The 25092-nt window shown below is 39.5% G+C and overlaps 1 protein-coding gene across 1 annotated transcript in view; it reads right to left on the bottom strand.

Annotated features, from left to right (window-relative positions):
* The window catches only part of tbc1d22a (TBC1 domain family, member 22a), a 181191-nt gene that overhangs the window by 49757 nt on the left and 106342 nt on the right, over positions 1–25092 (bottom strand). The window contains exons 11-12 of the mRNA XM_037696145.1: positions 19066–19141; positions 3959–4086 (exon numbers count right to left, since the gene is read on the bottom strand). Of these exons, the coding sequence (XP_037552073.1) occupies positions 3959–4086; positions 19066–19141 (204 nt within the window). The remainder of the gene's footprint in view (positions 1–3958; positions 4087–19065; positions 19142–25092) is intronic.

Raw genomic sequence — 25092 nt, 5'->3', positions numbered from 1 at the left:
CTGTCAATGTTCACACCTATTTTTAAACTCACGTCTCTTATTTTTTTTTCGGTAACCCTAAAACTCGTTTTTGACCTTTCAAACCGTCACCTCCCCTTCCAAATGAGCTTCATTTCCAGTTGAATCATTTCATATTTTTCTGGTGCTTTCAGGTGAAATAAAAAACTAACACTGTGCTTTCTGCTTTGATCAAAGTTCACGTCTTTTCTGAAGGATCAGGAAGCAGCTTTAATCAACCTCAACTATCACTTGGCTACGTTTTCCGTTTGATGCTATGACTTCCAAGTTATGGAACTCGTGCAGAGATAAAGTGTATATGACATGAAATGGCTGTATTTGACTAAGGTGTGAGGATGCCGAGAACATGGACAGCCGAAAGGATTCATGCTTGTTCAAACACTTGGCACAGCTGGACGCATCATCAGGAGACAAGTCCACTTCAACTCTTCAGTCCCCTTTCCATCGATGAGCCTCACCTAATCAAACACTCTGACGTAGTCACGTGTCTATACTCTCAACCGCTGCGTCAACGGGAAAATCCATTGTATGTACTCAGCTCAAGCCTCAAACCCTTATTCCAGCATGCACACACAATCTTAATCGATACACGCACATTAGGCGTTACTGACGATGCCAACTGAGGTTAACCGTGTGGCCCGACTGAAGGCGCCTATTAATCTCTGAGTAAATGTCAAAGAGCAACGGGGTCAGAAGGCGCAAATATATTTGAATTGCAATAAGATCATTGTTCTGCTTGCAGCTAAACATCTGGAGCTTGTTTGATGGAGTTACATCTGTAATGTTGATACAAAAGCCCAGAATCATCTTGAAAATGTAAAGGTTGGTGTGATGGATAATACATACAAGACAGAACAAAAACACCCACACCTGCAGCCGATTAAACTTTAAACAGAATGAAATAAGCTTTTGTTAGAGTTAATAATTTCTTTTAATGACATTTTAATGTGTGGCTTTTAAATTAATTTGAACAAGCTATAATATAGGATCTCTGGGTCTCTTACTGCACTGAAACCTAAAAGTTTTTACTCAATAAAAGCAACTTTTAACATGAGGCCATTTTTTAAAATTTGGTAACTTTTTTGTACTTTCTTATTGCTTAGTTTTTCCTCAGTATTTTGCCAAATGCTCTCTCTTATCATCAAATTCAAAAAGAATATAATCGATACTGTCCAGGCCTGTCAATAACTAATTTTGCTGGGCGATTAATTGTCTCAGAAATTATCGTGATACATGATAATATTGTTTGAAATTTGACAATAATTAGTAATTATTGTCAAACTTAAGAAGAAATGTTGGTTAATTTGAGTGTAGTACCTTTTTGACCACCGGATGGCAGTATAAGACTGAACCAAAGGATGGATATTGAGGGAGCAAGCAGCGTGTCTCTAAGAAAAATGGGAGGGAGGCCTATTGACGTGACACGGGCTGTCTCTCCTTCCTTTTTTGCAGTTCTCAAAATGGCGGACACTCGGTGTGGTTTGAGCTCTTTAGCATAGCATTTTTCACACAAAGCTTTTAATAAAAAAATCAGTAAACAAGTTCTCAGCTTCTTTTTGCAGAGAAAAACAGCTTTTCACACGAAGGCACGGGTTTCAACCGTGAATTTTGGAGCTTTGACAAGACCGAGGTTTTATTTTTATTTTATTTTCATTTTACACACTTTTTCCATAATTCAGGTGCAGTTGCAATAATACCTGCAACTCCCCACTAAAGAAGAGGCTGATTTATACATTTTTTGACATGTCTGCCCTTTTTTGTTAAGGCAACAGGGCAGCAGATTCCTCTTTCTCTGATTTTTAAGATGCATATACCACCAGGAGACAGTGAATATTTTATGCCAACTGCAGGTAGCAAATATAGAAAATCAGGCACTTTTAGCCCAGAGCCTTGTTGAAGACTGTATAAATATTAGTCCATTTTCCACTAAGTGTATGCATAATACCTCATTTAAACATGGGCACCAGTTTTTTATTACATTACCGGCCCCCAACAGTCTTTTTTAATACTTCCAGAATGTTTCAAGCTATAATGTAAAATAATAAACTCATCAACACATTAAATATCTGGGGTTCATATTGTTATAAAATAAGCTTTTACTTCTACTGCATTTAGATTTGAGATTAAATTTCAACATCCATAAACGTTCATCACAATTGCTGCTTTGTTTTTTAAGAATATTTTCAACTTTTCACAAAAAGGATGCGATAATATTGGTGTCTCTACATCTTTGCATCTTAGCAGCTCAGTGAAGCTGCAACAAAAACAACTGGAAAAATTGCATTTCCTGTGAAAATGCAGTGTGAATGCTTATTGCTGAAGAACTTGCTCAAAAACTGCTGAAATTTGCTAAAGTGCTGAACTGTAGCTGAAATAAAAAAACAAGCCTTGATTAGCAGAATAAAGCAGAAACAAGACATTTTTGCGAATTAGGCAGAAATGAGCACAAAGTTAGGAAATCAGCTAAAAAAAGCTGAAATTACCTAAATAAAAATTGCTGAAAAGGTAGAAAGAAGTGTTCCTTTTAAACCAACAGAAGCAGAAAAAGCTGAAATGACCTAAACTGTGGAATTAGGTGAAAAGGCTAAAATAGTAGCTGAAAGTGCAGAAAAAAGCTGAAAGGGGCATAACGTTTGAAATCAGCAAAAAATTCCACAAAATTCATTTTATTTCATCTGAAAACAGCCGAAATTATGTAAAAATCATTTTAAAAAAAGGTAGATGAAAAGGTAGGACAAGCTTAAATTTGCAGAAGAAAGCAGAAAGAACACGTTTGCTCAGTTAGGCTGAAAGAAGCAGAAATGAGCACAAACAAGTGGAAATTCTTTGGAAAACAACCTGAAATTAGACAAAAAAACCAGCAGAAATGTAGCTCAAAGGGCAGAAAGAAGCTTAAATTACCAGAAGGAAGTGGAGGGAGCACATTTTTGCTAAATTAGGCTGAAAAAAGTTGAAATGAGTGCAAATATACAATTGGCAAAAAAAAAGAAAAAGAGCTAAATAGTAGCTGAAATAGCAGAAAAAGCTGAAACTTGCAGAAATAATCTGAAACGAACATAGCAAGCTGTCCTCTCAAACTCCAGCCAGTCAAAGCAGATGGTCGCTTGTCCTGAGCCTGGTTCTGCTGGAGGTATCTTCTTGTTAAAAGGGAGTTGTTCCTTTCCACTGTTGCCACTGTGCTTGCTCAGGATGGGAGACTGCAACGAAGTGAAGATTCAACGCGTCTGCCGGCTTCTTTAGAGAACTTAACTAATTGGCTTATATGTATGTGAATGTTTCTGTAAAGTGCTCTGAGACAACTTGGTTGTGATTTGGCGCTATATAAATAAACTGAATTGAAATTAATTGAAAACAACTGAAAAACAGCTGAAATTAGCTGAAAGTAAATGATAAAAATGTTTAAATTTGCAGAAGGAAGCTGAAAGAAGCTGAAGCAGAACAAAATGTGAGAGGAGCAGTAAAAGGTTGTAAACAGATCTAAAGATTTGAAGGATGGAAAATGAGCTCAATTTTCTATGAGGAAGAAAAAAAAAAAGTCAGAAAAGGCTAAATATTTCAAAAAACTAAAGTTGAACCAGTACCAAAACATCACAGAACCCTTCTCCTGAACGAGCTGAACATTTTGATTTAGGATTTGTTGATTTAGTCAAAAATGGTGGAACCAGAAAATTACCGAAAAATGTACAGAAGAAGAATGGATCACAATAGCAGCATTCACACAAATATGAGAGAGCTGCCATGTTTGAACACCTTCAATTATTTTGCGTTAGACTGCACAAGCAAAAGTAGTGGCACTTCTGAAGCAATCTCCGGCATCATCGTCAGGAATACCCGTTTCCTTCTTCCGGACAAATCTTACAGTCTCATAGAGAGAAATGGGGCAAACAAGGTAACAAAAGCTCTAAGAGTAGCCGTGCTGGGTGTTTGTGTGTCACTGCACCTGATAGGTGTCCCACAGTCTGATGGTGCACCGCAGCGGCAGCTCCCTCATCAGGAGGTTGTTCATCCAGCGGAAGGCGAACTGCAGGTACTCCACCTCGTAATGTTGCATGTGGCGATGCACGGTCTCTGTCAGAAACAACAAAAATCACACATAAACAGGGACAAAGTAACACAAAGAGACAGAGTTCTGCCTTTATTTATTAGTTAAAATCAAACATGGGGGTGTCTATTAGAGGAAAAAAAGATTTCACAACAGTGACGACACAAGAGCCAGATTCTTTCCCTTCTTTATTACTAGCTGCTGTCATCAGTGTCTCACACACACACAGCTGTTTCCTAATAATTGAAATGTAATTACAGAGCTATCCAAATTGTCTCAGAAAAACCTCATAGCCAGCCAGGATGAGAAATGAAAGTGGAATTGTACCAACACTCGAGAGAAATTGCATGTCGCTCCGGTGAAGACTGGAGTGCATATAAAGTAGGTCAATGGCATCCAGAGGTGAGGACGGACTCGTGTTTATAGGAAATGCATAGAGAACACGTTAATTACTTTTTTGACATCAGAGCCCTCGCTAGTATCTGATAAAAATTGTGTTGCGGAGCCCTCTAACCTGCCACACGATGTAAATCTGTCAGAAACCAACGACTGCGAAACTGACAAAAAAAATTCAATAAACGTCTAAATTATTATTATTATTTTTTTTTAGGAGGACACCTAGTCTTTTTTATAGATTCGGTTTTCTATTTGAGCATTGCAAGATATGCGATAATAAACAGTTAAGTGGAAAAACTAAATAAAAAAAGCAGTATTTCTTGAAGAAATGCACATGACCGAATGCCACAGTTTAAAATGTGATCTTGTGTGATCTGCTGGATCTCAGAGTAGATCTTAGGAATGACTCAAATACAACAAAACTTTGCTGAATGTTTGTAAATTTGGCTGAGTTAGCCATTTTTGTGCTTGCTACGACGAATATGCTGTGGCAGCCATCTTGAACCCTTCAATATGGTTTAGATTTAAACAGGTCACCAGTTGAAGGTGTGGATCCAGTACTTTCTTTGATGGTTTTATTCAAATTTCTCTTCTGGAAAACTGAAGTAGTATTTAGACAAAATAAGCCCATTGTTGTGTAATGAGAGTAAGTGGGAGAGATCATCTCTCTCCAGTTTTAGCTTCTCTCCACTGGCTCCCTGTCAAATCCAGAACTGAATTCAAAAATCGTACTTTTAACCTACAAAGCCCTCAACAACCTAGCTCCATCTTGTATTACAGATCTTATTGTTCCATATTTTCCTAACAGAGCACTTCACTCTCAGACTGCAGGTTTACTTGTGGTTCCTTGAGTTTCCAAAAGCAGAATGGGAGGAAGATCTTTCAGTTCTCAGGCTCCTCTCTAGAGGAACCAACTTCCAGTTTCTGTCCTTGAGGCTGACACATTGTCCAGTTTTAAGACTGGGCCAAACTAGGCCTTTTTGATTAATCCTATAGTTAGGGTCGGATTAGGTTTCCTGACCTATTCCTAAGTAATGCTGCTATAGGCTTAGATTACTGGAGAATAAACTGACCTCATTTCATCAAATGTATAATTACAAATGAATAGTTTGTAATTATTTCTATCTTAACTTTTTTATTTTTTGTCTTTCCTCCTAGACAGGGACCAGCTCGCCTCCATTCTGGACCTGCCATTCTGTGTCCATTTCTCCTTCCCGTCCTCTCAAACCCCAGCCGGTCGAAGCAGATGGTCGCTTGTCCTGAGCCTGGTTCTGCTGGAGTTTCTTCCCGTTATGAGCGAGTTTTTCCTTTCCACTGTTGCCTTTGTGCTTGCTTAGGATGGGAGACTGTGACGAAATCAAGGCTCAACTCGTCTGCTGGCTTCCTTAGACAGATAACTTTTACCAACTGGCATTTATGTGAATGTTTCTGTTCAGTGCCCCGAGATAACTTAGTTTGTGGCTTGGCGCTATAGAAATTGAATTGAATTTTAATACCTAAACAATTTATGCTTTCTGAAACAGAGGAAGTTGTTTTCTTTTTTTCATCTTTACTAGGTTCGTACGGCGATAAGGTGCTTGATTACTTACAAAGGTTTCCCTGTGGGAACCAAAAGCATGTCTATTGTACTACATGATGGTTGTGAGTAGGTCTGTCGCGATAATAAATCAATTAATCGCATGATAAATGAAAATTATCAACCTCATTTTCATTTATCGGCTTTATTGTTTCTTCGTGTCTCTCTTTCTACTGAAGACACTGGATGACAAAAGGCTCAACTGACTCCTCCCTTTCTCTTTTCTTTTAAAAATCTGTTAACTGTCCAAAATCACGTTTTTGGAACGTTAAAAGCAGCTAAGCTAAAAAGCTAAGCTACGAGTTATATAAGCCGACCTCGGGAAAAAACTCAGTTTTGTCAAAGCTCCAAAAATTCATGGTTGAAACCAGTGCCTTCATGGTAAAAGTTGTTTTTGCTCTGCAAAAGAAGCTGAGAATTTGTTTACTGATTTTTTATTAAAAGCTTTGTGTGAAAAATGCTATGTTAAAAAGCTCAAACCACACTGAGCATCCGTCATTTTGAGAACCGAAAAAAAAGGAACGAGACACAGACCACGTCACGTCAAGGGGCCTCCGTCCCATTTTTCTTAGAGACACGCTGCTCGCTCCCTCACTATCCATCCTTCGGTTTAAACTGTCTTGTACTTCCATCTGGTGGTCGAAAAAAGTACTACACTCTAAATAAATTAAAAATTTCTTCTAAAATTTGACAATAATTACTAATTGTTGTCAAATTACAAACAATATTTTTTATCGCAATAATTTCTGACACCATTAATTGCGCAGCAAAATGTGTTATCGTGACAGGCCTAGTTGTGAGTGATAAGCGCTTGAAAAAATGCTAACTGGACCTGCAGTTCACATTGTGTAAATATTCCATCCATCCATTATCTGTTACCTGCTCCTTTCTATAGCTCACACAAAAACATGGTCTGATTAGGCCTTGCTCCCAAACGAACCACGCAGGGATGACCTCATGTTGCATCACGCGGCCTCAATATGGTCCCAGTGTGGGGTTCAAACGTCAGTGTCAGTATCATGGCATGCTGGCAGAATTCTCGCTGGGAGGGCTGGGTAAGAGGCAAATATGTCAGCTGAAAACTGGCTGCGTGCGGGGCTGTGACACCGAGAAGGACCGCCTTTGTTCCTTTCTCTGTTCTTGATCAATGTTTTGCTTTATGCTTCTTTGCATAACAAAAGATTTAAAAAAAAACACCACTCGGTATTCAGCGACTCATTTCATAGTCATCAAACTCATGACACTCATTCTGCTTCTTACACAGACACACACACGCACACGTAGACATCTCTTAATAGAGCTGTAATTACAGAGCTGTCAGGGAATCTATGAGAAAAGCCAGTTAGGGAGGAAGTACCGCATCCTGCTCTAACACACTCTGTCCTTTTAATCAGCACTGACTGACAAGCACACACGTACACACTGAAAACTGCAGCTTTAATAACTCATTTATTGGCAAAACACTGCGCAAGATATTTCTAAGACAACGTGCATTATTACATTCACAAACAAAAAGCACCTGAGTGACACCTTTCTGCCTTAGTCTGAGTGTTCAACAATTAAACACACACTCCAGCGGCACATGAGCAGGGCGCAAAGTAAACACGAAGCTATTATTTCACACTCCTCTCTGCAGTTTAATTATCACATGCTGCTGTAAAAGCATAAACAAGGGAAGCTCATTAACAGTGCATGCATCACGGTGACAGATCTTAGCTAGCTGCCAAACAGAGAGGAAGGGAGCGCAACAACTTTAGACAATGTTAAATTACACTAATGAACTTGCTTCTCTTAATATTAGCAACTTCAACAAACAAAGAGGAAGTGGTGCACATTATGAGGAGTACAGTTGATTGTTAGGAGGAAGTTTGGTGGGGGGGGGCCGCTAAAGAACCAGAAAAGGTAAAAAGAGCTGAACAGAAGTTGTAAAAGTTTAACCTTATTACTCATGAGCTGCTGTTAGCTGGCACAGTGCTGAGCGTGCTGAGTAGGGTTGTTTTGGGGGCTGGGGGAGGCTGAGCATGACATGTCTAATAGACGATGATTGACTGATGAGTACTGTCCTCCTGCCCGGTGCTGGCTAACGCTTAGACCAGAGAACCGTGCTGGCTCTCTGCAGTGGACCGTAGCCGGCGGCTGGTGGACAGTAGGAGGCCGGAGGCTGAACAGCGAGCAGCTCTCAGGATTCTGCTGATGATGCCGATTCCAACCGACTTCACACTTTCCCTGATAAAACGTAATTACAGCAGAGTATTTTCCCTTTTTTTTTTTTTTTTAACCTTCCACTATGCTGCACTTTAGGTCTGTTTCAAGTTAGAGCTGCACAACACATTGACCAGTTGTCACAGTAACCGCTTAAACATTTGTAATAAATTCAATTCAAAAATACTTTATTAATCCCAAAGGGAAATTAAGTGTTGTAGCTCATCATCCAGGTTTCATTCAAGAGTTGTTATAGATGCTGACAGCTGTGAGCAGGATGGATCTCCTGTAGCAAATCTGAAGAATCTGGCCACAGATATTCCACCCCGGGCCTCTCAGTTTTTCTGGGCAGCAGGACTGACAAATGCCGGGCAGAATTCCTCCTTGAGCCATGCCGAGCTCCTTGTCACCCCAGACGGACTGCTGAAGGGGCTGGGGGATGATCCCGGTCCTCCCGTTGTCACGAGCTGCGTTTTCCACCAGCTGCAGGATCTCGAGCACCGCCGCCAGGTTGACGGGAATTCATCCATGGCGCCTCTTTTTCAACTCATTTGGGATTTGGGGCTGTAGTTGAGGTATTTGAGCATTTGAGATGATAATCAGCTGCTCCTTGTTAAAAAGAAAGACTGATATTTTCTCATAAATTTGAGTTGCCATCTGGCCTTTAACAGTCTCAGTCCAATGAGATAACACATTCAATCATTTGTGCAGTGTTTGTGAACTGCAATAAAAACTTAATAAAGCTTAAAACTGATTTTTTTTTTTTAACCATTTCCTGTGAGATTTTGCTTTAGCACTTTGTTTTTTGGTCACTGCTTCATTGGAAATAGGCGAGAGGAAAGCAAATGAACCTGTATTTGAGTAAACAAATAAACAAGAACATTTCAATAGAAGTTTAACACAACACTTGATATGTTTTACTTACTCCTGACAGATACAAAAAGACACGTCTTGCTTCAGACGGGTCAACATCAAGCAAACAAAACAACTAAACAGATTGCAAAAACTTATAATGAAAGTTAGGACCACCAAAAGTTCATGCTCAATAATCCAGGTACAAACTCAACAATGTTCAAGGTCATCTGGATGGTTTCGTTTTTGCTAAGACGTTTCATCCTTCATCCAAAGACTTCTTCAGTCTGAGGAGTCACAAACAAACTGAAGTCCCATAAATACCACACTCCCAGAGTGGAAAAAACAGTTAGCTGATGATAAAATGGCTTCTGGGGCCCGCCCTCTGCCCCGTCAACTCCTCTAAGGCAGTCATGCCAAAATGGTTCAAAACACTAAAATTTCCACTATGGAAGCGTGGCATTTATGGGACTCCAGTTTGTTTGTGACTCCTCAGACCGAAGAAGTCCTTCGGATGATGGATGAAACAGCTCAGCAGAAAAAAAAAACAGTCCAGACAACCTGACTGAACATTGTTGAAAGTTTGGAACATGTTCTCAAGGAGTAAAGTGGTCAGAAGAAAAGAAAAAAACACTTGACTGGAAGTTATGACAATATTTGATAGTAAAACAAAGTCAATATTAATAATCAAAAGTTTATCTTTAGCTTGGGACAGTGCAAACTTGACTTTTCAGGGGGAAAATAAGTGACTACCCAAGTTACACTTATTTGTTTAGAGGTCTAGTTCCCACCCTTGACGGTGAGAAGGAGTTCAGAAGTTTATTAATATTCTTGTGATGAAGATGCCAGCTAACATCAGTGGACCAGTCGGAGCCATAAAAACATGCAGATGGTTGTAAGACCAATATGACCTGGATTTCAGAGTATAACATAAGCAGGTTATCAGATTTTATCCTTCTTGACACTAAGAAACAGAAAAAGGTCGTGCTGACTGAGGAGTTCTGGTTTACTATTTCTGGAAGGGATTGGAGGATTAGGGAAAGTTCTAATTTACCTCGTGCCCACAGCACAAACTCAGTTGATCGGGGTTCAACAAAAAATAAAGTTAATTTACTGTGTACCTGGAAACAAGTCATCTGCATTTCTTGGCCTGAGCTCAGAAACACAGAACACTGTCTAAATCTGCTAAAAGCCAACAGATCTGTCTCAAATGTGAGTTCACTGTTCACCATTTATGGTAATCTGTTGGAAGATATGCAGTGATTGTTTTTAGTATAGCTTTGTTAATAGAGAATTGTAAAAAAAAAAAAAGGGTTCTGATTTCTTGGGAAGAGCCAATAATATTGACAGACTCTTCTCCAACAATGTTCAGTCAGGTCATCTGGACGGTTTTATTATTATTATTGTTTTTTGTGTGTGCTGAGATGTTTCGGCTTCTATCCAGAAGGCTTCGCCAGTCTGAGGAAACACCAAACAAAACATTCTTTCCCAATAGCATACTTCAAAGTGTAAATAAAACAGTTATGTTGGTGCTAAGATGGTCTCTGGGGCACGCCCTCTCCTTCGGTGCCCGCCCTCTCCCTCATCAACAGTCATGTCAAACTGATTCAAAACACCAAAATCCATGCTCAATAATCCAGGTATAAAATCCCGACTTTGACTGAACATTGTTGGATTTTATACCTGGATTATCGAGCATGGACTTGGACATTTTGAACCAGTTTGACATGACTGTCGACAACGGAGAGGGCGTGCTCCAGAGGCCATCTTAGCACCAACATAACTGTTTTTCCACTTTGGTGTAAGCTGTTGGGGGAGAATCAGTTTAGTATGGCGTTTCCTCAGACTGATGAAGCCTTCTGGATGGAGGGTGAAACATCTCAGCACACACACAAAAAAAAGAAACCATCCAGATGAGCTGACTGAACACTGTTGGATTTTATACCTGGATTATTGAGCATGGACTTTGGTGTTTCTAATTGGACATTATTTAACGGTTCCTAGGGCATGATACTCGTTATACGTTATAAAAAAGAACGATTCAAGTAGGTGTAAACTACGAGTCAACATCAAAAATAAGGTCATATTTGCAAATATGGGTGGGTTTATCAGAAAAGAAAAGTAGCCTAACAAGCAAAATGAATGGCATTTCCTAAGTCCTATCTTTTTTTTAATCATTCTTTACAAGCAAAGGAACAAGTGACGCCACAACTGTTACACAACCTTCACAGTTCAAGAAGATATCGGATTGAAAAAAAAAACCTGTTAAGACATCGGTAAATCTCTTGAAATACATAAAAGAACACGGAGAACTCAGCGTGTTGAGCGAGGGGTGATTTGTTAAGGCTGTGGAAGACTGTGTGGGAGGACAGGGAAAAGAATGTGCAACTGACCTCAGGTCAGGTTAACAGGCACCAGAGTGGACCTCAGGGTGACGCTTTGAAAGAAAGGGCCACATTTGAAAAACATGGAAAAAAAAAAAAAAATCCTACCCAAGTTACAAGTAGAATATACACAGATCAAATGTCATGCATATAAAAAGCATGGCGACTCATCCAGTAATGCTATAAAAATATATTTTTTAAACGTATTGAAGCCTTGAAACCAATTATATTGCAATTATTCCAGACATTCTGTTCAGATCTAGGCTCGGCAAGCATGCTACGAATGCACGCTCACATTAGCATAGCTAAATTCACCTTGGGGTAATTTGCATGTTGATGAACTTGTATTAATGCACTTGCATGCAACAATAACAGAGCCAGAGATAAAAGACAGATAAAGAGATCAGAGAATCGTTATGTGCCGAAAAAAAGACCGTTGTCCTTTGAAGACGTACGTTGATCAACGCTAATGGGAGTTTGTGTTATTAGTACGTAGATAATTATAGAAGGGGGGTGTCGTGTAAGAGACAGGAGGAGGGAAATTAAGACGTTTTTAAGTAAAAGACTTCTTATGTCAGCAATGAGAAGAATCAAAGAAAAAATATCTACATTCTTAGGCTGGATAAAAAGGTGAGTGCTTCTTATTAATATGTGGATTTTTACTGATGAATCTCCTTTAGGAGGTAAAAAAATAAATAAGAAATTATTTATGAAAATACAGTTCATACCATTTCTTTTCTTTTTCTTTACATGGTCAGAATATTTCTCTGTCGTTGACAAATGTTTATCATTAAAAATGTCTGAGGATTTTACTAATCCGAACAGACCACCAAAACAGAGTTTCTAGAGCGGACTGGACCACTGTGATAACCAAGAATAAGCAGAAATGTGACTCAAATGGGTCTGAAATGTGGTAAAATTCAAATAGTGTGGTTCAGATGTCTGACTGTATTGTAATTTTTAGAAAAACACCAGCAGACCTCGATCAGCTGACAATGCAATGTGACATGGCTGCATGTGCAGTGTTTTCCCAAGGTTACGGTAATGCTGACAGTGAGTGGGTTCTGTTGACAGGGTGGGGTGCCCTCCTTGGATAACGGTAGAGGAAACATTGATGTGTAACTGCAGGGAAATTACATTTTGTGGTAAAAACATATTTTGATGTGAGCATTTTACTCCCGGTCTGAATGCTCCGTTCTCTGACAACGTGCAATCACTCAAGAACAGGTTAGAAGTAAATACAAAAGTAAAATCCTTCTGTGTTTTTAAATCTCTGAACAGTTCTGCCTCCTCCTGTCTAACTGATCTGCTGCAGCCATACAGCCAACAGCCCTCTCCGAGGTCAGCAGATCAGAGGTTTTATTGGTTCCAGGCACTTGTTTTAAGCTCAGAGGTTCAGAGGTGACAGAACCTTCTCTGTTGCAGGTCCAAAACTGTGGAATGAGTTACCACATATAACATATCTGGGACTTATACGTTGAAGTAATTAACATACGTTTTTTTTCCCCATATTTATAACCAAATTTTTGGCTGAGATCTGACGATTTTATTCATTCCGACATGGAAAATATTTAACACTACCATTTTCAGCCACTAGAGGGCCCTTGAGTAATATGGCAAGCCAAGTGTCTCATTAATAGGTAAAAGTGGCTATTAATGAGACACTTTTCTTGCCATACCAAGGCCACCTTCATCTCTCTCCAGAACTTCTGGAGCAAACATCAAATAAGCTGCATTTCGCTGTGTCGCCCAGGTGAAATGCAGCTTATTTGACCATCAAAGTGCATTTATTAAGTAAAAGTTCAAATGAGGCACACCTTTACTATAATGTCGAGCAAACAAATAACTGATTTTAGGTGGTTACCTTGTTAAATTTTGACGAAATGCATAGCGCTCCTGCTTCCGCACCTCGGCTGTTGAAATGCAGCTGATTTGACCGTCAAAGTGCATTTGTTAAGGAAAAGTTCAAGCGAGACTTTTCTATAATTTTGAGCAAACAAATAATTGTTTTTAAGTGTTAATCTTGTTAAATTCTTGGTAAAGTTCTCCCGTGCACGCTCCCGCGGCTGCCATTTGGCAGTCAATCGATTTTTGGCGCAACACTGGCCCACATTTCTGGGTTGTCAGCGGTGACACGTAACAAATGTGATGCGTCAATGGTGACGCATAATAGATGCGACTTATACCATACCATACCATACCATACCATTTATAGAGCACTTAAAACAGCGACAAGGCCAACCAAAGTGCTGTACAGACAGAAAAACAGGCAACACACAAGCAATATACAAAATGTACAACGAAGCGACGTGTACGGCGGAAAATACGATAATTCCATTACATGTACATGCCATTCTTAGTTTGCAGTAATGTATAGTAAAGTATTTCATACTCATGTTTTTATTTCCTTTGTGTAATTTAATGTGTAACTATGTATCTTAACTGTACTTGTTGCTGCCTATCTTGGCCAGGACTCCTTTGAAAAGAGGTTTTAAATCTCAATGGGATACTTCCGGGTAAAAACGGTTTAATAATAATTATAATAAAAATACAAATAGTTTCAGTTGGTACCAGGAACAGGAAAGTGATATCAGTCCACTTACAATCCACCTGCTATAAGAAGAGAGACCCTCACTTTTTATCAAAACAAAAGACTGTGAATAAACCCGCATCTGATAAGTGCTGATAGGTAATTTTGGAAGAGATAGGTGGCTATTGTTCCCAGAACAGATGCTATGTCGACAGCAGGGCGAAAAACAATCCTGTAATTCGAGATAAGAGGTATCTGTGATCTCATTAGAGCTGGTAATGTCAAGCTAGCGAGGTATAAAATGTCTCTGCACCCAGCTATGATGACAGGGCACTTATAGAAGATACAATAAAAACACTAGATCATTTTTTATGTCATTGCAGGGTGTTGTGAGGTGCGGATGAGGCGGACAGGCTTTGCTTCTGTTCCTGGTGTTCTTGCTGACATCGGTGTTACATGAACTTGAACATGGTGCATGGCTTACAGGAGAAGTCTAAATGTTTTGAAGTGGGTTTGGTGGAAAGATTATAGTTCATTTTATCGATTTGAACTATAAATTCAGTGTTTCCCCTACCATTACATCACCTCCGCCATCAACAGAACCGAGCGCCCTGTCTACCACCCCATGTGTACAATCACCAGCATTAACAACAAACTGCTTTGATACATCAACCTATTTTGATTAAATATTGTTAAAACAACAATTTATCAAGAAATGAAAATGAAAAATTCTCTGCTTTAAGATTTCAGTCCTGTTATAATAAAATAAACGTCACATCGCAATAATGGTTGAACAGTGGTGAGAAATTAAGACAGCATAACGATGTATAGCTGCAAACCTCATTAGCCAGCACACACCGAGTATTCTCCGGATGATTACTCGCTTTAGTCGGTCACCGACAGCACCTGACTTTTTTTTTGTTTTGTTTGACAGACCTGGCAGGGTGAAGTCCACACGTGTCGTCTCTGACTGTTTTGGACGTACAGCTCCTGCGGGTAGTGTCTAAAAAATTTCAGGGCGGTGGTGCATGTGTGTCAGATGGACCTGCATACACCCACTGACTTTGGCTGACATTCATTCTCCTGCATTCACACACACACAAACGTTCTCCCCCGTCCATTTAAATGCAGCGGGTGACTCCTCCTCACCCTCTGGCTGACAGAGCGGGTGACAGGAGAGTGGGACAGTATCAAGGTCAGCTGAGAACATGACCACTGTACAGAAGCTTGCTGCGATCAGACCTCGTTTTGCACAACGCATTATGTACAGCTGCATATGCCTTTCATGTTTAAAGTGAAACTTAAAAATGAGCAGGTTTTTAAAACTTATTGGGGAAGAAATAAAAAAACAACGAGATGCAGAAAGAAAAACAGCTTTGGTAATTATCAGAGTTGATGGTATGTGTGTGAAATGTAACTGGGCTGTGTATGAGTCCACTCATCGTGCATGAATTAACTCTAAGGCCTCAGCAAGAATCACCTTTGAACTGATATTACACGCCCACAGACATATTTCCACACAGCCGAGCAGAAAGAAAGTGACCCGGTTATAGAGTCATGTAATTACGATCTGACAAAAGTTCTGCAAAGTTCAACAATGGAAAATAAAATATTGAGCTACATTCACACAGCAGGTGTTTATGCCCAATTCCAATTTAGTGCTCAAATGTGATTTTGTTGTACGGTCTTTTAGACTCCAGTCTTCAGCCCTGAAGCGACGCGCATGCGCACAAAAGCAAATATGAATGCTAAACAAGTTAGCATCCTAAAGTTGTTGTACAACCACATCCATTGCATTGTATCTTTCTACGTCCGAAAAAGGAAAGATGTACTGAAAGTAGAAAGAAAATTATCAATCCCATCATAAAATTATCGATACGATCCAACACTAACGTTAACATCATATGTTGGAATATCTAAAAAAAAAAAAAAGAAAGAACAAAAGAAACTAACAAAAGAAAGAAAAACTGGACTTTTATGAATGACAGCACATAGTTCTGAGCTTTAAATTTCATGATAGTAATAAGATCAATATGTTGAAATACTGATATTAATAGGTTGATATATTGATAGTATGTAGATATACCAATATCAATATATTGATATACCGATATCAATATGTTGATACACTGATGTCAATATGTTGATACATTGATAATATGTTGATACACTGATATCAATATCTTGATACACCGATATCAATATGTTGATACACCGATATCAATATGTTGATATACCGATATCAATGTAGAATAAACGTACGGGCCGCCAGAATGTAGACAAACATATGCAGTATATATTCATAAATTAAACGGATTCTTTCATTTTTCTGGACTGAGTAATAACGTGCATTGAATTTAATTAAATGTGGACGGAAACGTGTTTATCTTTGACTCACCAACGACAGTGGGTCATTTATTTAAAAACGATTTAAACACATCACACATTTACATTAATTTGGCAAAATGATTTCAACAACAACATGGCTAATTTTGCAAGCTGTACAATTTGATTAACCATACGGCGATGGTTTTCTCTCTTCACAACAGATGTTTCTAAAAATATCTGGAATGATTTGCTAGCAGATAGAAGAGTTTAAAGATGGAAAGATGAAGTTTAGAGGGAGGGAGATGGTGTGTGTGAGTGAAAAGTGTTGAACAGAACGGCACCCTCCATTCGAACCCAGCTTTCCTCGGTACGCTCGGTAGTGAACTCGACTCATTACCTCTCTGACGATGAATCAGTGGAAACGGAGCTCCAGTTAAGCTACCGGTCCAGCGTCTCCGTAGGATGGCAGAGAACCGTCCGGAGTGGTGGCGGGACTTCATCAACAACAGTTCACCTCACGAGTGGACTTCACATGAGTCGAGTCCTTCAGAAGTTCCACTCAGAGGTGGAAGATGTCATAATCCCCACAAGACTCGGAAGAGCTCTGGATCATGCTGGACTTCTGTTCTCCCAAACGACTGGAGCTGCAAACTCTCCACCCGACTCGACTGGGTAGAACTAGGAAGTACCGACATTTAAAGAGCTCTATTTCCGGTTCATTTGGGAGTTTCCTGATTGGTCGTTTCGACCAGACAGGGGTGTGTTTTTGTGACGTAAGAGGTCACTAGGAGTCAGAAAAACAGCAAGAATGTTATGGAACAGATTGAAAATGTTTTTCAGACAGACGAGAGGAATATTTAGACGAGTTGGGGGAAAACAGGTGCCAGCCTCTATATTTACGTCTGAGAGGATTTTAAAAACATGACAGTTCGTTCCAACAACTTGTTTTGCGTTTGACTCCAACCTTGGACCAGCTTACACTTGCTCATTCAAAGACAGAAAATCAGAAAATGCATAATTACTCTGTAACAGACCTTAACATGATTTATACTTTGCATGAGGATTAAAATCATTATTAGTGTTTCACAGTTGAATTAAAAATGATTAGTTCACTGCAACATCTAAAAATGGTTTGAACTAAAAACACTTTGATTATCAAACATTTGTAAAATAGCAATGATAATAGAAAATAGTGTTCTTTCACTTGATCAATTCAAGAAAGAAAGTCTCAGGATGGGTCAACCTGTATTTCTGGATTCAAATCAATGAAATGACAGTTTCTGTCCCATAAGGTCCTTAAGGTCAGAATTTGACCTCAGGCTTAGTTCACTACATCAATATGTTGATATACCGATATCTTGATATACCGATATCGATATCTTGCTATAGCGGTATCGATATCTTGATATACCAATATCAATATCTTGATGTGCCGATATCAATATGTTGATGTACCGATATCAATATGATGATATATTGATATCAATATGATGATATATTGATATCAATATGATATATTGATATCAATATGATGATATATTGATATCAATATGTTGATATACCGATATCAATATGGTGATATATTGACATCAATATGATGATATAGTGATATCAATATGTTGATACACTGATATCAATATAGCAACATAATATGATGTTAGATAATACCAATATTTGGACCGATCAGCATACTCCTACTTCAAAGACACAAATATGATTAAATGTGACACGACTGTTCAGACACTAGATACGTTTCTGACTGAAGGCCACATGTGAAAATAACTTGGGTCTGATCCGACACACACACAAGATTATTCATATTCAGACTGGCAAAAACAATATAAATACACAAAAACATTCAATCAAAGACAGTTTTTCCCGTAAGATACCAAGGCAACAAAAACAAACTAGAATTGTAGTTTTTAGGGATGGGCAGTGATTTTTTAAATATTTTAAGTTTAGTTAAAATGGACTAATTGGAAGAATTAATACCTTTATAATTTGACTTTTTTTTAACTGTGCTTTTAATAAAAATGACACCGATCTCATGTGAAAAAATGTGGAAAAGCACAACTGATCATCCCAGTGTCCACTGGACTAGTGACAACGCAGGAATAAGAAGATCTTCGGCTAGCAGAATTAGCAGCAGCACATGTCTCTGTACCTGAAGCCTCTGTTTCAGTGGAGGGATTTTTCAGCTGCAGGACTTACGGTGAATAAACTTGATAGTTGTATTTTTAAGCTAAAACAAAGTAACAGTCCTAAATAATAAAATAGCAGATGAAATAGCCATTGTTGAGATGCTTTACCTGTTTATAAATTAACTAATGTGCTGATACGTGAGCTATAGTAATTAGTCCTTTATGGGTGAAAGACACACTGGACTTATTATGGGACAAACTGTAACTGATTCAAGTGTGGACACGGGGGATAGGAGCAGGGATCAGAGCAGAACAGGTCAGGTGGTGAGGGAGACTGGAGGTTTAAAGATTCAAAGAAAGACTGAACAATTACCCCAAAAAATCATATCAAACCATCAGAGGATCACAAAACTTAAAATTTAACTGTGCACAACAGTTGACAGAAAAACAGTTGAATGATAAATACAATAAAATAATAAGAACTGATAGAAAATAGGTGAAACAGTCCTAAAATAATCAAGTTAATGGAAAATGGAGGCATTGACAACAAAGAGCTGCAGGGTGAAGAGATGGGTAAAAGCAGGTAGATAACTCACCATCAATTCTGCTGACCAGCTCCTCCAGGGCCTTGACTTTCCTCTGAATGCCTGGCTGAGCAAATGTATAGTTGTCCTGAAGGGGGAAAGAAGAAGAAGAAAAGATCAGAGTGAACTCCGGCTTTATCTGAAACAAAGAAAGCACTTTAAAGTTTTAGTTTGTTTCAAACAGGATATTTAAGACAAAACAAGCTGATTATTTAAATGGTAAATGGTAAATGGAGCTTACTTCTATAGCGCCTTCCAGCCCCCTATGAGGGGCCCCAAGGCGCTTTACAGTACCAGCCATCGACCCATTCACACGCACATTCATACACCGGTGGCGGTAGGCTGCCATGCAAGGCGCCATCCAGTCCCACCGGGAGCAACTCGGGGTTAAGTGTCTTGCCCAGGGACACAACGGCACATGGTGTGGGAAGTCGGGATTCGAACCTCCAACCTTCCGATCAGAGGTCGGCTGCCACTACCACTGCACCACGGCCGCCCACAATTTAGCCGATTTTATATATTTTTAAACAGTGTCCCAGGTCTGAGCATGCTAAACCAATGACCAGGTTTGTTACGTGCGACATTACAACCTCATCTCACTCAAGGGCATCCAAAGATGGACGTGCCTTTGATGGCAGGGGTGCGTTTTTTGGTACAACACCAAGAAAAGCCCAAAGAAAGTGGACCAGAAATGTTATACTTTTTACAAGATGTTAAATGTACCAAGAAAAATACCATGGCTTTCCTTTTATATACTGAGAGGGTTAAATTATTTGACCTGTTTTAAACCTTAATGGTTGGTATTTTTTAGCCCTGTCGTGATAAACAATAAATCAATTAATCGCATGATAAATGAAAATTATCAACCTCATTTTCATTTATTGGCTTTATCGTTTCTTCGCGTCTCTCTCTTTCTACTGAAGACACTGGATGACAAAAGACTCGACTCTGGTGCTCTTCACTGACCCCTCCCTTTCTCTTTTCTCTTTAAAATTTATTTTAGCTGTCCAAAATCGCGTTTTTGGATCGTTAAAAGCAGCTAGGCTGAGAAGCTAAGCTACGAGCTAAGCTAACAGGCCGACCTTGGGAATAAACCTCCGTCTTGTCGAAGCTCCAGAATTCTCGGTTGGAACTCGTGCCTTCATGTAATACGTTGTTTTTCTCTGCAAAAACAAGCTGAGAACTTGTTTACTGATATTGTTTTTAATTAAAAGCTTTGTGTGAAAATGCTATGCTAAAGAGCTCAAACCACACCGAGCGTCTGCCATTTTGAGAACCGAAAAGAGATGACCCATGTCACGTCAAGGGGCCTCCCTCTTATTTTTCTTAGAGACATGCTGCTCGCTCCCTCACTATCCATCCTTCGGTTCAAACAGTCTTATACTGCCGTCCGGTGGTCAAAGAAAAGCATTACACTCAAAATAAATTAAATATTCCTTCTTAAATTTTACAATAATCACTAATTATTGTCAAATTTCAAACAATATTATCGTTTATCGCAATAATTTCTGAGACAATTAATGGCCCAGCAAAATTTGTTATCATGACAGACCTAGTATTTTTATATTGTGTGATTTTTTTTTATTATCTGCTTTTTATATACTGTATATCTTGTGTGATTCCTTGTGTAATTTCCTTTGTATTGAAACTCTGGCACAACAATTTCCTGCAGGATCAATAAAGTTCTCTTCTCATATTTTCTTATTTTAAAAATAATAATGTTTTATTGTCATCCATGTATGTTCCCATACAAAGGCGAAATTGGCTCTCTGCATTTGACCCATCTACCACCAGGTGGAGCAGTGGACGGCTATTGGGAACACCCAGGGAGCAACTGGGGATGAGGTGTCCTGCTCAGAGACACAGCGAGATGTGCAATGACTGGGGATCGAACCCAGGATCTTTGGGTCCTGAGTCGGCTGCCCTGCCTCTACACCATCTCGGCCCCCAATGGTGGTGCCACTACAGACCATTAAAAGCCGTGTAGTAAGAATTTAGGCAAATTATTTCTATTTGTTGATTCGTTTTATAAAATCTAGTTGATTGGTAAGTGTATCAAACAAACTGCTGCAATAACAAACCAAACATAAACAACAAAGCAGCTCTATGTGTCATTGGCTGTTTCACGTACTAAATATCAGCATTGGTTTTTGAAAATTCAAGGATCGTCAACCTCTAATGAGTGCAGAAATTTTAAAAAAATCAAATAGTTTTAGAAATTCTTACAAGCCACGATGATTATAAAGATACAACTAAGAACCACAAACTCATCCTGTAACCCTGAGTGACCAAACAACAAAGTGAACAACCTCAACTATTCATTTTGTCACAAGTTCACATGTGTAATTTGTTCAACAAGCTGTGAAATCGATCCCTCTTTGAGCAAGTTAATGTCATTTGTTTCACAGCCGCCCGGCCCGAGGGTCAGCGTTTCACAACACACAATGAAAAGGTTGAAAATTCCACATATTCACTTTGAGAATACATTTTCACGACGCTTCAGCAGCCATAACAAGTCCATGTCAAGTCATTTTCAGGGGGCAATTTCACACCTTGAACGAGACTTGGGCCACCTTTTTTTTTTTTTTTTAAGTGTAAATAAAAAAGGCCACCTAACTCAGAGTGACGTGGAAAAAACATGCAAGACTACATACAGCTTTGGAGACAAAAAAGGTGAACGCAGTTTGTTGACTCAAAGATATCTGAATATACACTTATCAGTTATGAAATACAACCATTTGTAGGATAAATGTGAATCTCATTAAAGTCCTGACATCGGTGTTTATGACACTCTGACAGCAGGAGGCAAATCTTGTAAGCAAAGATCTTGCGTGATCCATTAATGCTAGGAGTACGTGTCGGGAATGCCTCGTCTCAACTTCTACAACATCAAACCTCAGCTCACACTCGCCATTTCTGAGACCCGTTCAGCAGCTCCACTAATGTTTGAAAAGAACTTGCCCAATACGACACAAGTGGTGTAAGCGTGTCCGATTAAAAACAGGACGATCAAACTAAATTTATGAATATGGTGTTATTAATGGAAGCTGATCGTGTTGGTTGAGTTTGCAGAATCCGATCAGTGCGAGATCAGCATGTAGGCATTTTGTGCGTGCGTGTGCACCCAAACACATGATCGCATCCAGGATTGTGTTTCCTTCAGGGGTCATAGCTGCATATATGGAGAACAGCTGATGTGGCAAACTACCCTGCAGATGGAACAAATGGATGATGAGGGAAAAAAGGTGCAGGAGTACCCATAAAAAAAAAAATCTAGTTGTTGCCACTTGTGTCCTTCCAAGTCAACCGGAGGAAGTCCTGGCATCACCTCCTACAGGTAATTTTGCCATTTTCTCTTAAAGACCTTAAAGATCCATCTTCATTAAAATCCATAAAACTTATCAAATCATTGCTCACTGCCATAAAGTGAAGTACTTGAATCTGTGGGCAAATGTTTTTTTTTTTTACCAAAATGAATCAAGAACCTCTCCACAAACGGTATTAAAACTTGCAGAAAGTAATCTTAGGAGGTACATCTGCAACGGATTAGCTTTTGGAGTCAACTTGAATAAAGATGGCTGCCACAGTAAGCAACACAAAACTGACTATCAACAACTTATAGATAACGACCCTAACGTTGATGTGCAGCGATCCCCAACACACACACACTGAGCAGAAACTTACCAGGCAAGATTATTGCTTAAAATATGACCACAGACTACTGGAGTCAACTCTGTCCGTTAGTAAAATAATATGCTGAATCAGCATTCACTGCTGTTTTCCTGTACATTATTTTGATTAAAGTCTGACAGATGAATCGGTGCGACGTCCACAGTATTGTGGACTGTGCCGATCCGGTGGGTTGAGATGCAAGGAGCAGCTCTGTTAACCGGTCAGTCTACCTTCGTACCCTCACCTACGGTCACTAACGTTGAGTAGTGACCAAAAGAATGAGATCACCGACACAAGTGGTTGAAACGTGTTTTCTCCACAGGGTGGCTGGACTCTCCCTTTGAGGTAGGGTGAGAAGTTCAGTAAGCTGGGACTTTGAGTACAGCTGCTTCTTCTCTCCATAGATGGGAGCCAGTGGAGGTGGTTCAGGCATCTGGTAAGGATGCTCCCTGGGCGCCTCCCTAGGAAGGTGCTTCAGGCATGTCCGACTGGGAGGAGACCCCGGGGAAGACCCAGGACACGCTGGACAGACTACATCTGGGAATTCTAGAAGAGCTGGAAAAGATGTCTGGGCCTCCATGCACAAGCTGTTGCCTCTGCCACCCGACTCTGGAACAAGCTGAAGGTAATGGATATTTTGACTAAACACTTCAGCATACTTTCAGCTACTACAGCTATTTTAATTTTTTTGTTTTTGGCTGCTCGCTTCCTCAGGGGTCGCCACAGTCAACTAAATCGCATCAAGATTTGGCGATTGTTTTTACGCCGGATGCCCTTCCTGGTGCAACCACAGACCACCGAGCTACCCCAGCCCTCTGTGTGGAGCAGGGAGCTGCCGACTAGGGTGCCCGGGGGAGCAGATGGTGGGGGTTAAGGGCCTTGCTCAAGGGCCCAGAGTGGGGGAAATGAGGGTGGAGGCAGATGTGGGTGCTTCACCTTTCCTACTCGCATTTTGTTCGGGGAGTCGAACTGGCGACTTTCCGATCACAGGCCCACCTTCTCTAACCTCTGCGCCACAACTCCCCTCAGCTACGACAGCCCATCAGGTATCAAATCATTGCAGCTATGATGTTCAGTTTTTGTAACTTTATTTTAAAATTTTGTAGCTATTTATCATTTTTTTCCTCATTAAAATTAAAGAACTTGTAAGTTTTGTGAAAAACTGTGCTCTTTTCTATTTGTGTGCATCCGTTTTGCTTCTTCATGAGCCTTTATGTCTTTTATGCATCCTTGATTTGTTTATGTCGTGAGTATTTAGTGTCTTTCATATCTTTGTGTTTCCTTGTTCGTTGTTCATCTTTGTCTTTTGTCCTTGTGTTATACACTAATCTTATTTTAACTGCATTTTTATTGTTATTGTTGTCTGTACTTCACATGTTCTGTCTGAAATCGGTTCTTCTCATCCTCAGCATTTCATTGTACTGCTAACCTTGTGTTAACTTGAACAGGTCCCTCTTGTAAATAAGTCCCCGTGGCTCAATGAGGCTAGCCTGTATGAATAAAGGTTGAATTAATGTTGTCCTTTTTAAATATTTCAACATTGAAAGTTCAGCAGATCTGCTCATTTTACATTTATATCAAAACACAGATTTTTCTTGTTTATATCAAGTTTTTGTTTATCGTTATTGATGATTTATGTTTCGACTCTGTTCCTTGTCCATGCAGAGCAGGGTGGATGTTTTTCACATATTATCCTTCATTTCTATTCCAAAGCACAGTTGCTACTAATGAAGTTGAGTAGCCATGACAACATGCGACTTCAGCTCTACGTTTCACAATTAAGCCAAAACTACTTTGACTAGAACAAGTCATTTGTTTTTTCCTCACATTTTTCATATAACACCTTGCTTGGCTTCACGTTTCACCTCCTCCTTCCATCATCCTCTAATCCCTCTCTAAAGTGATTACGTATTCCACTCTTGTTTCTCTTTTCACTATCTAAAAATACCTTTTAACTTCACTTTGTTTTCTGCTAATTTACATTTGTTCCCCACCTCCATTTTCTGCCCTGAGCCTCTCTAGTTTTTCAGGTATTTTTTTCTCTCCCTCCACTCCAGAGTTAATGCAGTTAGGAGCTAAGCAAGTGTGAGGGCCGGTGAAAGTAATTACATTTGCATTATTGAAGCTGCTGCCTTTAATCAACTGCCCTTCTCTCCCTCTCACTGACTTCCTCTTTCTGCAGGCCTTTCCACACATCGCTTCTCGGGCCAAGCCCCATTCGGCTCTTTGTGCATTGTTGTCATGTGGAGTAGCTAAAAGAAGTCCGGTTTAAAATTATGTTGAATTTTGTAGCTTCATTTGTTGAGTTTTATGCACATTGTGCTTTTCAACGAGTGCCAATCTCACTTAACTTATTGTCACTTACTT

Source organism: Nematolebias whitei, chromosome 22 (assembly GCF_014905685.2).
Source record: "Nematolebias whitei isolate Nwh7 chromosome 22, NemWhi1, whole genome shotgun sequence".
Taxonomy (NCBI): Eukaryota; Metazoa; Chordata; class Actinopteri; order Cyprinodontiformes; family Rivulidae; genus Nematolebias; species Nematolebias whitei.
Note: the sequence above shows the minus strand (reverse complement) of the source record. Positions and strands in the feature narration are given on the sequence as shown.